Source organism: Manacus candei, unplaced genomic scaffold (assembly GCF_025592945.1).
Source record: "Manacus candei isolate 608988 ecotype Guabito, Panama unplaced genomic scaffold, ASM2559294v1 h1tg000005l, whole genome shotgun sequence".
Taxonomy (NCBI): Eukaryota; Metazoa; Chordata; class Aves; order Passeriformes; family Pipridae; genus Manacus; species Manacus candei.
Window position 1 is genome coordinate 13,865,245 of NW_026138053.1, and position 17,804 is coordinate 13,883,048.

The 17,804-nt window shown below is 38.7% G+C and overlaps 2 protein-coding genes across 13 annotated transcripts in view; one reads left to right on the plus strand and one right to left on the minus strand.

Moving 5' to 3' along the window:
• Window positions 1-6,309, minus strand: part of GLMN (glomulin, FKBP associated protein) — a 36,088-nt gene extending 29,779 nt beyond the window's left edge. For 4 of the 8 annotated variants that reach the window (XR_007907029.1, XR_007907031.1, XR_007907030.1 and 1 more), the window contains exons 1-6: window positions 5,909-6,223; window positions 4,586-4,709; window positions 4,003-4,128; window positions 2,679-2,798; window positions 1,820-1,928; window positions 458-704 (exon numbers count right to left, since the gene is read on the minus strand). Coding sequence is in view for 5 of the 8 variants with exons in the window: in XM_051802724.1 (XP_051658684.1) it covers window positions 458-704; window positions 1,820-1,928; window positions 2,679-2,798; window positions 4,003-4,128; window positions 4,586-4,651 (668 nt within the window). In the remaining 3 variants the exon portion in view is untranslated. Of the gene's footprint in view, window positions 1-457; window positions 705-1,819; window positions 1,929-2,678; window positions 2,799-4,002; window positions 4,129-4,585; window positions 4,710-5,908 lie in introns of all 8 variants that reach the window. The other 4 variants (XM_051802686.1, XM_051802738.1, XM_051802710.1 and 1 more) reach the window with 4 other exon arrangements.
• Window positions 6,286-17,804, plus strand: part of RPAP2 (RNA polymerase II associated protein 2) — a 54,017-nt gene continuing 42,498 nt past the window's right edge. For 2 of the 5 annotated variants that reach the window (XM_051802633.1, XM_051802644.1), the window contains exons 1-10: window positions 6,291-6,352; window positions 7,158-7,203; window positions 7,981-8,095; window positions 8,764-8,862; window positions 9,825-9,890; window positions 10,883-10,971; window positions 11,981-12,016; window positions 12,866-13,802; window positions 14,117-14,211; window positions 15,967-16,047. In XM_051802633.1, coding sequence (XP_051658593.1) covers window positions 6,295-6,352; window positions 7,158-7,203; window positions 7,981-8,095; window positions 8,764-8,862; window positions 9,825-9,890; window positions 10,883-10,971; window positions 11,981-12,016; window positions 12,866-13,802; window positions 14,117-14,211; window positions 15,967-16,047 — 1,622 coding nt within the window. In that variant the 5' untranslated portion in view covers window positions 6,291-6,294. Of the gene's footprint in view, window positions 6,353-6,418; window positions 6,652-7,157; window positions 7,204-7,297; window positions 7,363-7,980; window positions 8,096-8,763; window positions 8,863-9,824; window positions 9,891-10,882; window positions 10,972-11,980; window positions 12,017-12,865; window positions 13,803-14,116; window positions 14,212-15,966; window positions 16,048-17,804 lie in introns of those variants that run through there. The other 3 variants (XM_051802655.1, XM_051802659.1, XM_051802669.1) reach the window with 3 other exon arrangements.

Consider the following 17,804-nt stretch of genomic DNA (forward strand, 5'->3'; position numbering starts at 1 on the left):
AAACTAAATCAGCAATATGGTCAAAAATACAGAGTATTGTAGTGTCATTAATGACCAAGAATAAAGTCTATACTCATAAGATGCTCTATTCCTGGTATTCCAAGGAGAATTAAAAAACCCCAACATCTCCTGTAGAAGCATTCCTTAGACTTCACCTCCAGACTATGATTATCCTCACTGCTGAAAATCTGAGAAGCAGAGGAATACCAAATCAGCTTCACAGCACAGCAACTAATAGTTCTTTACTATTTCCCTGTACTAAAAAAGAATTGTTTTTACCTTTCTTCTCTCACTTCATAAATATATAAGGCCTATTTAGAGCTTCTTTTTCAAAATACCATGTTAGTGTAAGTTGACAGCATTATAAAAGGTGATTTATTTACTGCCTATGTAATAAATGCCTACTGATGATTTTGTAAAGTAATAGGAATATATTACACTGACATAAAATGCTCACAATTTTAATAATTCTTCTTTCAGCTCCATGTCATCGTATTCTGATGACTTTTCCATATTTTTAACAACTTCATTCACAAAGGGTTTAGCAAAGTCCACCACTGCATTACAACATTGACAAAGACCAAGTTTATCTTCTTGTATTTGTTGTTTTGTGTAAGGTACAGGTAAGGGAGTAAGCTGATTCATGACCATGGCCAACGACAAACCCACTGAGTAGGCCTTCTTGTTCTGAAGTTTCAAAAGCACTGGGGGACAGAAAAAAAAAAAAGGGGAAAAAGAACATTTTGAGACAGAAAGTTATTACTTAGTAGAGGAAAACATGAAGAAAAACAGTGTGACTACATAAGAAAGCACTTAGTTTCAAGGAAGGAGCTCACGTGAGCAAATCCAGCAAGACAAAATATCATCAGCAAGTTTAATGTGCTGTAGTTAACATGACCATGTATTTGCAAATAACAAATATTAAAGCCATCACACATTTCAATGTTCTTCCTTTCTGCATAGCACCCTGATGAGGACTGAAAAAAATCTGCCTTTCTAGAACTGGGCTAAGTAAAATAATACTCCATTTATCTGACCTGGAAAACGCGTTTATTACTTGACTGCTTTTGTGCTTGGCAAAACCAGAGACACAGAAAAACAAAGCTCTCAGCTTTTCTGCTTAGAACTAGTCTTCACCCCATGGCAGAACCAACAGAGGCACTCCCAGCCTGAGGAAGCAGCACCTGAGGCTCTCCATTTTAACCGGACTCAGTGCATGCTAACTGCAGATTTGCTATCCAAAAAATCACATATGCCTCTTGTTAAATTCTCAGAGATTGCTACAGTCAGAATTCAGCTTTATACACAACACTTGGTTTCATCTCACATATCGAACCAGAAACTACCACTTGCTACCTACTTAGAGGGTGTCCAAACCCAATCTTTTTAATTTTCATATGTAAGCCAGAATAATGCTTCCCCCTCACCAATAACGTATTTCAGCATACTTCAGCTGAAAGGTTTGTACTATAAAAATATGAAACTGTATAAAAGTTAAATAATGAAGAATTTCACAAATCCATTTAATTCTCTACTTCTGTAACAATAGTATGAGTGCTTTACACCACATTCTTGTAACTGATAAGAAATAGTTGAATATTGCTTTTTCAACTGATGGTATTAATACCATCTAAAATCTTTTTCTAGCAGGCCAATATAAGCATGAAAGTTACACCTTGTGTTATTTTATAGAACATAAGATCGTAAAGCTTGTCAGCACAGGCATATTCTGAAACCATTCCAGCAAAAGCTAAACTAAGTTGATAAATAAATGAGAAAATAATCTAATTCAGAAATTGTACGATAAGCTGAGTCTTACCTGTCTGCAAAGGCTGAAGCAATAACATGACAGTTTGACACACTTGATCTCCAGAGGTCTGCTCAATTTGCTCAAGTAATCCCAAAAACAGTTCCTTTGGATTGCACAGCTGCAAGAGAGGAACTCAAGTTAGCTAACTCAGCTAAAATCGTGTCCTTTAGGTGAGTTTAACTCATTATGATGTGAGAACCACACCTCCGAAGCTGAGGCTGCCCATCTCCAAACGGAGAGCCCTACCCACTGAACATGCACCACGAACTCTGAATACACTGTACCTTTAAATCAAGGCGAGAGAATAAGCTGCCAAGAGCAGCTTATCTGAGTACAGATGTAGATCCATTATGCAAATATTGCTTGAACAGAATTGTATAAATACGTTTGTATATTTGGCCTTTGGTGTGCTAGCTTTGTGGATTAATGATCCAGCCTTCTTTCTGTGCAGAACTGTAACTAAATCAAATTCCTCCATCCTGTGTGTCTTTTGGCTTTGTGTACTGGGTGAAATATCTCACTTTTCAGGGACAACAATACTGTATCTGAAGTAAGTGGCAGTTTTGCTGTGGCTGCTCTGACTGCAGCAGTTGGCTATCAAAAATTTCGAGTGCAATCTGCTGCCTTCTTCTGGGTAATGCTTTGTCACTGTTTTACCCAGTTACTAATCTCAGATGTGTAAGACGTTAATTATCTCTGAGAACACTAAGCCTGTGTCTGCTTCAGATGAAACTGGCCCATAAGTTTAATAGTTACAGGAAATAAGAAGAACCCAGAAATATTCATGCCCTGTTTCCTTTGGAAACTGGGGGGGAAATTACGACCTCTCTCCTTCCTACTATTATTGTATTATATTTCAAAACCATACCTGTGCCAACTGATCTAGTATCCTCAGGCAGTGTTCTCGCTTATCATCTTCTTCTTTATACATGAAAATACATCTAACAAGAGGAGAGATGAGATTCCAACCCATATTCTTGATGATAACCTAAAGACCAGATTTTCAGAAAATAAACCAAAACTGTATGTCTTCTAAACCCATAAAGATTGCATATATAAAGAACAAGAGAGACAACAGATCAATCTCCTGGTTGTCACCAACACCACAGCTGTCACCGTCAGTGAAAATTTAACAACTATTACCATAAAGTTCTGTATTTGAAATATACTCTATTCTCTCCCCATACCTATAAATACAGCTGCATAATTTGTATAAGTTTTCTTCAATTTATTAACATTAACACGTCAATATATACTTCTAAATGTCTATCACAATACATTTAAAACAGGACTGAGTACAGGAATTTTTCTGAAAGACTGCTTGGACAAATTATGCTTAACCTGAAGGGATTGAGATATTCAGTGGTTACTCCAAACTCACGAAATTCAAAACCAGACTGCAAACCTGCTGTAACACTGCTACAATATTCCATCCCTCATATCTCTGTACAATTTGGTATATTCTCCCAGCTCCTCCAGTGCCCACAGACACCAATATCTCTTCAAGTACCATCAGCTTAGTTGGCTCTTACAATTTTGGCCAGTATTATTATATCCATCTGTGGTGGGCTGGTCCCAGAGAGCAACTAAGCACCCACCAGCTGCTGGCTCACTCTCACCCCTCAGTGGGATGGAGGCAAGAATCGTATTGCTGAGCATGAGGTTATATGGTATGAAATACATCATCAGTTTGGCTAAGCTCTCCCAGCTGTGTCCCCTCCCAACTCCCCTGTTTACTGACGGGGCAGAGTCAGAAACAGAGAAGGCCGTGATGCTGTACATGCACTGGTCAGCAACAGCTGAAACACTGGTGTGTTATCAACACTGTTTTGGTCACAAATCTAAAACACAGCCCTATACAGGCTGCCATGAAGAAAGTCAACTCCATGGCAGCCAGATCCAGTACACTATCTGAAATCCCTGTCCTGCAAAAGAGGGACACTGCCAGCTTCTCCTATTTATGCTTTTGCCCTTCCTTTTCTCTTTGCGTCACTTACTGAAAAATGGTTTTGTTAAGATTACCATGATTTGGGTTCTCTACCTAAATTACAGAATTTAACACAGAGCAACTTATTAGCTATTCGTAAGTACAGCCTTGCTTCACAGTGAAAGTAGCTTTCCCTTCTTAATAAGCAGTTTTATGCATTTAATTGTGTTAATGCACAACTAATAGACTGTAAACTTAAACTCACCTTATTTTTCTCATTTTGAATTACTTCTAATAGCTGAGCTGCATAGCCATCTTCTAAACATTTCTGACCTGCCACCAGGAACAGATTAAAATCTTCTCCTTTGAAATCAGCTTCTTCCAGAATTTGCTAGAAAGAAAATATTGACATTTAACTCCATGCTTATAAAAGTCAAATAAGAAAATACATGCATTCATTTCAAAATTAAATATTGTAACTTACATAGATTTTTCACATGTTAAAAAAGCTACCAAGAGTTACTACAGAAGACAAAGCAGTATTTCAACAGCACTTTTTAAGTGTAGACTACAGCATACTGTTTGGAAGATATATTTTCTACAATAACCTCCTTTTGTTCCTGGGTGCAAGAACACTTCTTTCTCCAAGAAGCAGACATTATCAAGCATCTTAGGATAAGCACCACAGAGAAGTCAATGAAATATGGAGGCTGAACTTAGCTGCCCAATGAGGGTAGCTCTGCTAACAACTGTCTTTGCTTTGAGGTCATTTTGGTCTTACTTATAATATATGAAGAGAAATGCACACTGCTTACATTTGTTACTTTTAAGGAAAGAAAACTACTTACGCATCTTTGTATTATGGCTTGAAGTTCATCAACTGCCATTGTAGTTTGACTGTGTCCTTCTGGCATCAAAAACTATTATAAATTAAAGAGTGCAGTATTATATCACATGAATTTTAAACAGATGCTGAAAAATAATTACATTATAAAAAAAAAGTCAAGAGAGGAACAAGAACAACCTAGACAGATATTAAGAAGACTACACGATTAAAAAGCATGGAAAAATGCATTTTTAGGAAGTGTACGCTATATTATTCTACTGCCCATATTTGCAGGAGATAGTATTACAGTCAGGAAACAACCTGCATTCTGTGTACAGGGAAGTAATTTTTCAAGTATTATCTAGGTAATTTAAGAAGTTTGGAGGCTTTAGCTACTACTTTAGGCACACACATTGAAAACCACAGCTAATACAGAGAGAGTCTGCACGCCAAGTGTGGATGCTCATGACACACTACACTTCCTGTGACCAAGTTCTGAGCAGAGAAGCTCCTGCTCAGCCCTGACTGGAACACTTTAACCCGGCGTCTGGGATGTGCACAGCTGATGCAACCACCGTGCCAGTTTATACCAACAGTCCAATCACAATTACAAATGCAGTATCATTTATTTCTTTCTAGTGTTTACGGGGGGGTAGTTCAGTGGCCTTTTACCTCTAGGTACTATAATTCAAAACTACAAGCAATTAAGTCAAACATTTGAGTAATATTAAGTACATATAAAGTTTTACATAGCTAGGACCACAAATTACAAATAAAATCAAGCTTGGTTTTATTTATCCCATGTGAATATCATAGCAGCAGTCACAATCTTTATAGCTTCAAGTAATGCCATGGTCCTAAACCTGGTTATATGATGACTATGAGTGTCAATTAGCCATACACATGGTTAATTAGCTATCTATTCATCAAAACACAGACATCTCCATATAAAGTCCTCAACTTTTCCTCTTATGTTTGACCTAAGGTACATACATCAGACACCACCTGGATAATAATCTAGCTGGGTGATTACACGAAGGGGGCAATTCATGAAAGCGCAAAAAGCATTAATTATCTTAATAATTTCTTAATTATCCCAAGAATAAACAACTCCCCTTCTATTCTCGACGGCCTGATTTAACATTCTATGTCGTTGAAACCTATCCATTGTATCTAGCCTGTCATATTAACTTGGTCATTACCACATACTTTACTACTACATGCTGTACTATTCGAGCTCTTAATTTCACAGAATGGTACTGATCCTTCCAGAACAATTTAAATGTTCTTTCTAACGCGAATAGTGTTGCATTTTCACCCCTGCGTAACTTCACAAGGTACTTACAGCCTTGGAACGTGCTCCGAGCACCCACCGTGCCGCTGCAGGGATTTACCGGCCCAGCTCGCAGATGGTCTCCGGCCTTAATACTTAATCCGGTTCCTAACTAAATCTTTTCGGAGGTTTCAGCGGCAAGTGGGCAGAATCTGGATCATGTGAAACGTTCTATTAATACCCACCAAAGTGCCTCCTGATAAACATACACCGCAGCCCCTTCCCTCGGCGGTACAACACAGGGGCTGCCGGCGTCAGCTCGTAACACGCGGCTGAACTAAAAACCACGGAACAGCCCTCACCTCAGCCCGAACCGGCCGGACCCCCGAGCTCCGCGCCGCCGCCTCTCCCAGCGCGGCTCCGCCCCGGGTGAGAGGTCGGCGGGCGGGGCGGCGGCGATGGCGGCGATGGCGACGATGGCGGCCGGGACGGGCAGGCCCCGCCGGCGGCGCGCAGGTGGGCTCCGCGCGCCCGCCCCCCCGCCTGGCGCCTTGGGCTCTCCCCGTGCCCTCAGGCGGGCACAGCGGCGGGCTCGCCCAACTCGCTGTGCCGAGGGGAGCGGCAGGACGGCTCGGCGGGCCTCGGCCGGGCCGGGCCGGGCCGGGTGCGTGGCGCGATGGGCGGCAGGACGGGCGAGGCGGGTCTGGGACCCGCCGTCCCCTTGGGCTGTGCGGGGACAGCCCGGCCCGGCCCTCGACAGCGGTCGTGCAGCGGGTTGGAGCGCTGCGTCCTCGTGTTCAAAGCATAACACGCCGGTATCTCCCCTCCCTGCTGCCCTCGTCCCAGGGGAGCGGCTGCCGAAGGCCCCGTGTCACCGCCCGGTCAGGGGCAGGCCGGGGGTCAGCGAGGGCGGCGGTGGCAGCAGTGGCTCTGTGTGAGCTCGGAGCAAATGCCAGCGGTGGGACAGCCGAGAGGACAGCGGGGTGCGGGGGTAACGCTGGGCCGGGGAGCCGGGGTGCGATTTGCACAACATAACTGTCAGAATTATTCTCCCCTTTTTGAGTATGCAGAACATGGTGTATGAATAGGGAGTATGGGAAGAGCTGGGTCTGTCTGTCCTCGCACTTGTGTCTAACTAGTTGCTGAATGCTTACTAGCTTACTGAAGTCACGACCATCAAAAGCAAGTTTCTAAGCAATTGTCTTGATCATGCTTACAGTTTAGAGGTTTTAATTTTTTTTCAGATTCCTGTATTTTCCAGTGTTAAAGGAAGAAAGTACACTAATTTCTATATTTCTACATTTTTATATTTGATTTCTAGGAAATAAGCATTCAACTGCTCCAAAGAATGAAGATGCTGCTCAGAGGTATAGTTTCTGACTAACAAAAAGCGACATTTGTGTCATTTTACCTCACTTTGAAATGGCATTCTCTGCCTTGCATGTCTTTTGTCTTTCTCAGAGTACCATGACTACCTGCAGGAGATCAGCAGCGTCATCATGCAGGCTTGTTTGGAGTGATGCTGTGTAACTTCTAACAGCATGCACATATGTGCATTGTATAATATGCTAAAAGTCTATGAATCCAACCTGCACAATTGTATTTCCTTAGTAATACTTGCTTTTTGCCATCTTAACTTCATACCTGCCATTTATACTTATTCACATTAAAAAGCATTCAGGAAATCTACTGTAGTAGCATTTGTTTGATTTATTCCTTCTTTTACTTTGTAACCTCATGTACAATCATGTTCCAGTCCTTTTTTCTTCCCACTCTTCTTGTCTTATCCAGCTCCTATTCTCTTGACAACACTCTATAAATTGTGTGTCCTAGGCTCTTTCTCCAGCCAGTTCTTGGTTTCCCTCTTGCAAGAAGAGTTGGGTCACCTTGAGGGGGGTGTATTGCAATGCAATTAGAGTCAATACTTTTCCTGACCAGAGTGGAAATAAAACAAACCAAGGTTGGAAACTCCTTTGTGGTTATAACAGAATTACTAGTCCAATTACTCGTTGCTTTGTTTGGCCCACATAGTGTGATGCAGAAAAGTATAAGCTACTGTATTTCAGAAAAAAGATAAAGATATGACTGGAAATTTGTTTATGAAAATCTGCCCTCTGTGTCATTCAGTGTCTGTTCTGTTATAGGAAAGCAGCTCTGGAAGCTGCTATGAGAAAGAAGATTGAATTTGAGAAAAAAGCCTTGTCTATTGTTGAACAGCTCCTGGAGGAGAACATTACTGAGGAGTTCCTTCTAAATTCTGTAGGTGTTGCAAGTTTTTGTACTGTTTTGTATCTTAGTGTGCTGCTTTTTTTTCCAAAGTTCTTGGAACAATTTACTGCATTTTAAAATAGACAAACCATTGATTGCCTGTCTCAGGAGCTCTGATGATGATTGCCTTGTTTTCAAGGGTTCCGCAGTGAAAACATGCCCTAGTTTTGCAGGACTGTATACATTTATGAATCCTCACCCTATTATCACAGCCTTTTTATATACCTCTGTGGTTCTGGACTGGTGGGTGAAGTATAAATATTTAGGTCTACATCACATCATCTGTGAATTTAGGCAAAGTTTCTATAAATACATCATGGTTTATCTGGCAGCACAGTTTTGCTGGAATAGTATGATGATTATTCCTGTTAAGGTTATAAATAAACTGGTAAATATAAATAGAGGAAAATTATGGAAATGGGTGCTACACTAGAGACAAAATTATGAAGCTCTTGTATTTGTAAAAAGAAGTGCCCATGTCTGTCTTCTTTCTGTTTACCCTTTTAGCATTTTTACTGTGTAGGTTTTAAATGTTGTTTATTAAACTTACCAGGTAACTTATAAAATTTAAAATACTTACTTGCTTATGAGATGTTTTGAGTACAAAAAATGACATATTTTCCAGTATCTGTTGTTGAACTATTTTCTTGTCATTTTAGGGAAAGTGTATTACTCCATCTCACTATAAAGATATTGTTGATGAACGATCTATCATCAAACTATGTGGTTATCCTCTGTGTCAAAATAAACTGGAAAATGTAAGTTGCTTTTCATTAATGTTGTTATCACAATTTTGAGTCTCTTGCATTTTCTTTTTAAACGATTAAACAAAGATTAAAATACTGCCAAGTAATGGGCCAGGCATCATATCACTCCGTTTCAGTATAATCCTTCTGAAGTGAGAGGTAAAGTTTGATTAGAAGACAACAGTTACTATATGGTAAATCAGTTAGCATCTACTTTGACAGTGATAAAGATCAATGAGTTATGGCTTCATGGCCTTCCTTTGTGCATGAGAAAATTTTCTAATCTTGTTCTTTTGTCAGTATAGCCACAAGTGTCTGTGAGAAGGATTGAAGTGAAAAAATAATACAATGCAGGGATATTATTATGTGAATACATATACATCTGCTGTAAAAATGTATGTCAACTGTGTCAAAATCATAGTCAGACTTCTTTTAGCAGAACTCAGTTCAGTTAGATACCTGTGATGTAATACCAGTGGTACACTTGATTATCTGGAAAAAAAACCTACTTGAGTACAAAAAAATTTGCTGTTTTGGACTTCATATATTCACATAGAAGTTCACTTTGAAATTGTATTACATTTTACAGAAGTTCCTCTCTGGGTTTGTCTGGGTAGTGGTGGGGGACTCTGACAGTACAGTCTCAGGTGCATATAAATAGATAGGAATTAAGGAAGGACCTGTCTGTCATTGCTCAGCACTTACACGTGAGAAAAGTGTCTGCCATGGCAGCTCCCTTGTTTTATGTTCAGCACTGACTTTCTTGTAGATCTGAAGTTGTCTTCTACTGATGATGAGACATATGATTAAAGATAAATTACTGTTCTTACAGGTGAGAAGGTACAACATCAGAATTGAGAGAAAAGGTGGTTGTAGTATGCAATTCAGTTAGAACATATTGCACTTAAGAATGAAGCTTTCTGTATAGTCACCATGGAAGTAACAGTCTTGCTGGTGAAAACATTCTGTTTTAGGTGCCAAAGCAGAAGTACAAGATTTCAACAAAAACTAACAGAGTTTATGATATCACTGAAAGAAAGGTATGATAACAAGTTTGTTTCTAGAATGTATTTAGTAGTTGCAATGTCAGAACTGCATTTTGTAACAGCATTAATATAATGACTTGGATTTAGAGCCAGTATTTTTGGTTCTTACAAAAATAATTTTCACAAACAGGAGGTTTTGTGTGTTTCAGTTTCTAGATGCTGTCTTTGGTAAAACAAACCCACATATTTTCTATATTTAAACATAACATGGAAAATTTTACCTGGATAGCAGTTTGAATGTGGTACAGCTGATCTGTGAAAGACATTTGTGACACATGTGGTTGTATAAAAATCATCTTTGCCCGTTCGCAGGATATGCAGTCACCTACAGATGCTTAGACATTAAATTGTAAGATAAATATTTCCAGTTACAGAACAAATTTCTTCAGTGTCACTAGTATTCATTCCTTTCCTCTGTTTACAACTTCAGGATACATGAAATTCTAGGAATTGCTTTTTTAGGCAACCAGGCAAGACTCCAAGAAGATGCTGTGTCTTCTTCCCTTGTGACGCAAGTGTGCAAGTCAATTTTTCAAAGATGCTGCAAAATTTTAGGTGCTGTTCCAAGTATTGCAAAAAACCAAGTTCTGTTGCTGACCAAAATTTTAATTATTAAACATCTGAATTTTATTGCATGTGTTTTAAACTGTATGACCGTCTTGGGTTATGGCTTGTTCTTTGAACAGTTTGTTGGGGGTTTTTTAATTATTTTTATGTAGGAGTCAACACTGATTTGCTTATCAGTATGTAATGAAAGTACAAAAAGCAGAAAAATGGGAAAAAAGAAGCTAAAAGTGGCTTTTGGGGAATGGGATAGACCTATTTGATATGTTTGATTTTTCAGGTGAATTAAAAACCTGCTCATAGTCTTGAAAAGAAACATGAATTGGTACTTAATACAGGCATAAAAAACAATTACTTTTGTACCTTTCTATGAGTATTGAAGTTGGCTTTAGTCATATCTTTTTGCTTTCTTTCATTTCCAGTGCTTTTGCAGCAACTTTTGCTATAGAGCATCTAAATATTTTGAAGCTCAAATTTCTAAAAGTCCAGTATGGATGAGAGAAGAAGAAAAGTAAGTATAATCTTATACATTCATTGCTCTTTTTGAGAATATCACTTCTCTTTGCAAGCTGCAATGCTAATTAATTAGCTGAAGTGTATCAATATTATTTGACTGAAGCAGAGGTAACTGATGTTAAGGTGTAAGCTTAGCACAGTGTTCCTTTTAAGTGTTGTTGCCATATGGATTACAACAATTGACAAGGCTCAGTACTGCTCACACCTGCTTAGTAGACATGACCATGTTTTGATCACCCTTAGCACAGCACTTGGCATTGATCTTCAGCTTAGACTGTGAATGCTTGCATCTGAGAGCAGACTACACCATGAAGAATTGCTTTGTCCTATCTAAATTTCAGATTGCCCATTTCACGTTGTTCCTGCAATACCCATTTTGGAACAGTGTAATGCAGTCTGTTCCTAGCTTAGGAAACACAGGCTTGCAGTAATGAGTGGAGCCAATGGGTGTCACTGTTGAACAGTAAGGACTTGCATAGAGAATGTTCTGCTGAATTCATTCAACTTTCGTTCTCCAAGACAGTACTTTTCATAGTCTCCTGGTTTTCAGCAGAGGGAACTAGCTGAATTTATAGGTGTGAGCTCATTTTCACAGTCATAGGAAATAGGATACTCAGCAGTGTTTTAAAATCTCTGTCATTGGAGGTTTTCAAGATTTAAACTTCATGAATTTGTGGCTGATCAAACCTGCTGCTGGTGACAGTTGCATTACAAGCAGGAGGTCAGACTGGAGCCTTACAGAGGTCCTTTCTGACTAACACTGATGTGACTTGCTGATTGTGTTAAACGTTGTTCACTGTAACAGCCTGGTGCTGCAGGCACACGAGTCCCTGTCTGTGAACACGTGTGCAGAAACCTGCTCTCATAACCTTGCTTTGAACAGTGGGTGTTGGACCACAGGATCCTCAGGCATCCCTTCCAAGCTCAACTATTTTTGTATTGATGTGTATTTCGAGAGAATTGATTTAGCAGGAAAGTCTTCATTCTGTGTCTTCTTTTTGCAGACCACCAGACATAGAGCTGCTGAAGGAGGGACAGAGGTACACTGATCAATTTTATTTTTTTTTATATGCACCTATACTTAGAAATTTTAGTATCGTATCAGGTGAAACGGGAATCTTTGATTTCCTGTATTATAGAAAAGACCTTATTAGAACCTACACAATGTTTTTTTTCCTTTGTGATTCTAACCCAGCATATTTGATCTGTATGATTTAGTGTACAGCTGCTCTTAGATTGTGTCTCAATTGAGCCCGTTGAAATGTGAAACAAAGACACTGTTTGTATTTTGCATATTTTATGCCATCTATTCTTTATAAAGAAAATTGTGCCAATTACATGTGATGAAAGCTTCTGTACTTCCTGATCTAAAATGTCTGTATCAGCCAAAATGAAATCACACCACTCTGTCATCTCTTTGTACCTCTGTGTATTGTGACTTTTTGTTTGTTTTCTTTTGCAACCCGTGGCCATTAGGTGGCAAACTTGCATATGGTCAAACAGCTCTGCTGTCCCTCTGATTTTAGGGTACTATATTCCTATTTATTTTAACATGCCTGTCTTTGTTTTAAAATTGCAGTATTCATCATGCTAAGTCTGATCTTATTTTACTGTCCTTAATAATATTTTATTTACTTTTCTAACTGACAATAATCAGCTGAGAACTCCTGTCTTTAAATAGTCTTAATACTTGTCATCTTGATTGCAGAACAGTACAAATCTAAGTTCAAGAAGACTTTTAGAAGAGCAGCTATGATTCTTAAAGCAAAAATCATTCTTCTTCTCTAAGGGGAAAAATGCTTTGTTTATCATTCTTACATGAGAATGAAAAGCTACTGCAGGTAGCACCCATTTCTTATTTTGTTGATGGCTTGTGTTGTCTGTTACAGTGGACGGTCTGGAGAAGAGGTGAAACTACGTGATGAAGTAATTAAAGCATCTGACATTGAAAATCCTAGGATACCTTCAGAGCCATGTGAAGCTGGTTCTCATGACACAGCCAGTGAGAGCAGCAGTGATAATGAGCAAGAATTTATTTCGTCTGTCCTACCAGGAAGTCAGTCAAGTTCAGCCAATTTTACACAGCAATTGCCCAGAAAAAGCATCCTCAAAAAAAAGCATGCTCAGAAAGTCTATCCCAACCCTAAAACTGAAGATTCAAATGTGATAGAAGCCACTGAACAACTCTCTCATTGTAAATTAGATGCTCAGGAAGAAGTGCATGCTTGCTCTGTTCATAATGAAATAACTGCACCACCTTCAAAAAATACTACTCTAGGGAAATCGAGTGCTTCACAAATCTGTGAAAATACCTGTGGATCACAAATAGTTTTTCTAGGTGTGAGCAAAAGAGGGGCAGAACATCTTAGAAGAACACTAGCTAACTCAACAGAATATAGAAAACATGAACTGAGGAATCCAGTTAATTCCAAAGGCAGTTTACTGGAAGTGCTTAGGCACACACTTACAGAGTGGAGAACTGAGGAAACTTTAAAATTTCTCTATGGCCCAAACTATACTTCTTTGTGCTCCTCAGAGTGCATAGCACCTGCCAACCAAGAGACTGAAGAACTCGATGAGGATGACTTAGATACAGCCGATGATCTTAACGCTGTTGCTGTAAGAGAGTCTGAAAACAGCTTGAATTATTCTTTACCTTTCACAGGCCCAGGTGGAATAGTTAAGCCTGTGCCTAGTTACGAAAAGTTAAAAAAAGAAACGGAGTTCCTAGAACTCCGAGTGAAAGAGTTCTATAAAGGGAGGTGCATCTTGGCTGAAGAGGCAGCGACACATGCACAGAAAGAGGAACATCCAAGCACAGACAAAGTAAGTGTCCAGTGGAATAGTTTGGAGGCTGTGTAAAGCCTGAATAGGCCTTCAAAGAATTATTACTTTGTTTCTGCCATCCTAAGTGGGTGTCTCACACAGGGAAGAAGAAAAGTATGCTGGCTGCACACTGTATGTTGGATCAGATTATGCATGTTTCTGTCCATTAAAAAATTACAGTTTGGGGTTTTTTTCTATTCAGAGATAAGAGTAATCTTATGTTTAAACATTTATTGATAATCTGTGGCTGCTTTGATGCATTGACTTTAATTAAATACTAAATTATAGCTGCTAAGGTATTTTGTCTAACACAGGATGATCAACATGAAGATCTCACCTTCCCACTTGTTGATTCCAATGCACAAATGCAGATTAGAAAGCGAATCGTCCTTGAAAAACTGAGAAAAGTGTAAGTATCCTTTACTTTGTTAAATGTCAGTCTGAAGTTGGTGCTCCTTCATCATCGTTTTAAGTAACAAACACGCTGTCCAAGGATGGGCCTGGCTTTCTCTAGGTGGCCTTAGTCATAACTTAAAACCAGTATTGTCCAAAAGCACTTATTTATTTCTGTGACAGTCACCTGTGGTACAGTTGCAGATGTCAGTTTGCATGGTCTGCATGTACCAACTGCTCAATTTTAAACTGAAAAACCTGAAGTTGATTGGGAGGAGTGCAAATATTTGTCTTGTACATTAAGCATACTGTTACTGGTAAAAAAAATCTACAGAGAAGGAAGCAATGTTTTCAAACTTCATAATCCTTTAAGCAAAGGTGTTACTAAAAGAGTTTCTAGTCCATGTTTGGATGGCTGATATCAGTATGCCACTAGCTACAAGCATTAAAGGCCCTCAGAGTTGAATCTTAAAACTTCCCAAACATCAGACCTTCTTCATATACATAAAAGGGCTTTGGAGTCCCAGAAAATAAATTAAGGCATTTCTGTTGTAGCTGTTAGAATTACTAAATTGTCAAAGTTGAGAGCACCTTGAAAATATTCTCATTGTCAAGGCAATGAAGATAAATGAGTCTTTGAAGCTCATGATTCTGGTATTTTTGTTAGGGGTATTTACTTTTCCTGTAGTTTGTGTTAGCCAGCCAAACTACATTTTGCCAAAGGTTTGGTTTTTTTTAAACTAAAAACCCCCACAACCAAAACTTTCCCCCCCCAAAATAAAAGAAAAAAATCCTTTCTGTTTTTCTCTACCTGCAACATGTGTGGATAGGCAACAATCATGAAATCAAACCGTCCTGCAAGTGTCTGGCCTGTGTTGATTGTTCTACGTTTTCTGAGTGATGCAGTGATCCTGTCACAGTTTTCATTGTGATAAAGCAGGGAATATCCCCAGCATCATGAGAGTCCTGTGCTCAGTTTTTGTAAAACATGCAGTGATGTACAGAACAGAAATTGTGATTCTTCCAGTGATATTGATGCACTGTGTGCATGTGAATGGAAATTCAAATGCAAGAGGATATTAACTATTAAACGAGTGAACTGAGGCAAAAGTTTAATCCTAAATGTGAAAAACAATGCACATTATTTCCATCATTTGGGAATACTGACAACTAGTTAAACATTATGTGCGGTGTGTGTGCTCTATCAGTTTTTATGTACAGTCAGGTAAGGAGAAAACCTGTATTTTTCTGTCTTTTGAAATTTTCTGATTACTATCATCTTGGTTTCAACTATCAAGCTCACAGTGGAGTGATATTTCTCTTGCATCTGTGCAAGTCTGAGGTGAGCAGGTATATTCTGTGTGCAAGTCTCAGACATGTAGTTTCCTTCTGTATTGTTATTTTTGAACCAAGTAAATATAAACCTTTGAAAAATTTATAAGGCCTGTAGTTCCAATCCTCATAATTTTAAGAATATCTTGTCAGAACTGAAATGTGAAATGAGTAAGAAAATGTAGGTAGAACTGTATTTAATTTCTTCTTCATGTTCACTCTGAACTAGAGCTTATTTTTTAAAACAAGCTGTTGTGAAGTGAAGGTGGTGGCCCAAACACCGCTCAGAAGCTGCAATGAAAACTACAGGCCTGATCTATTGCACAAAAGTCACTCCTTTTCTTTTTACTAACTTTGATAAACTTTGGCAGGAGTCCTACTTGAGAAGAAATAAGAAAGAGAAGAAAATGCATATTGACTGGTGTCTTTTGCCCCCTAGATTACCTGCAGTTTTGGGCCCTCTTCAGGTCGCTCCAGGTGACATTTATGCAGAGCTGAAAAATCTTGTCAAAACTTTCCAGTGAGTATTGATCCTTATTTAGAGATTTTTCTTAATTGATTAATTAAACATGCCGATGAACGATTTGCAGATTTGCTCTTTTCTAGCTGTGTGTTCATGTAGGTAATGTCCCATTCCCTGTGGACTAACAAGTCAACCCTTTCCCTGCTCCTGACAGTGACTAGGTCACCAGGAGTATTTGTAGATTTTTAAAAACTAGGCCAGTGGTCTCTGGAGGATGATGGTGAGTCTTTTAAAGGTTCTGCTACCTTGTCACCTCCTATTAAGCATGAGTTTCTGAGATCTGTCGCTTTCTTTTGCTCTGGCTCCCTGCAGCTGGGCTAAATGGTTTTAATGTGATTAATAATTGTTACCAGTAACTTCTAGAGTCAGGAAGAAGGTCCAGTTTGACCTGTCTTGTTCCTGATTTTAAAGGGAAGTAGATTTAGTGGGCACTTTTACCATCACAGAGGAAGCTTCTGCTTCAGTCAGTAGGACTAAAGACAGTATTTGGAAACAGTGAGATAAAGGAGGGAAAACAGAATGGTGGTAGGTTCTCTGAAGGTTTTTAGGTTTCCTTTGGAACACGACTCTCATAACTTGGACCTAGATCATGTTCTGCATCCTCAAGTGTTGTCAGGAAAAGAACAACAGCAATTGCTAACTGTGTGTACATTGTCACTCTTGAAACATCGTTCCCACATCCTCAACCTGCATGAGGTTTACATGTGAATTTTCCAGAACTCATTCATGCAGCATTTGCCACAAGGAATCTGGGCTGGAAGGATGCCACTAAAACCCAGATGTCTATATGCAGGATTTCTTACTGTGGAAAATTCTGTCTTCCCTTCCGATGACTCTGATCATGATCTCTTTTATTTAAAAGAATTATTAGTGTTTGAACTTGATTCTATGATTGCAGTCTTTTAAGTCCTGATTAACCTTTTGTTTTAACAGCAACATTGAAACCAGGGGAGGTATTTTTGGTTATATCAAAGCAACATATACATACTGTATAGATACCTGTTATTTGAATAAGATCTTCTGTCTTAAAACAGTTTCATTGCTCTGCAGTTTTAATTCTTAATAGTTGCTTTAGCTTATGGATTGATAAAACTGGAAAAACTACGTTTGGTCTCTTTCAGTCTACTTTTGTATGATTGATTATGTAAGAAGGCCTGGAGGTTCTCAAAAGCAGAACTTCTATTTTAAATAATTTTTGCTATTCAAAGACAATGTGGCCTGAATATAAAGTTTTAGAAGTGGTTTATAAAAATAAGACTTGTAGCCAAAATAGACTTCTAAAATGTATATATATAAAACATATATATATATGTATATATATATATTTAAAGAGTGGAACTAAATTAATTTATTTGGGCTTTGATCCCAATACTTAGCTCATGTAGCAATAATTTATCATATTTTAAAAGTCTCCCCTGATCTATTTCTGATCCCTTAGATAATGCTTTGTGAGTTTATTTTTATCTCTTTTTTTTGTTAGGAAGTAAATCGAAGGTAATAGAAGCAAGGTCTTGGGGCTCTCTTCCTGTGAAGACTCCATATCAGTTGCTTAGAATTTCAGAATTTGAGATGAGGGGTGGTTGAAGGCAAGTTATATAATATATATATATATATCTCAAAAAAATGGAGTTTTGTCACTAATAGTGAAATAATAAAAACAGGAAATAGGGAAGCAATAAAAACCTTTGGGCCCTTTCTCCTTCTTACATTACTGATATGGAAAGGTCTGTTGATACACAAGAGCTCGCTAAGAT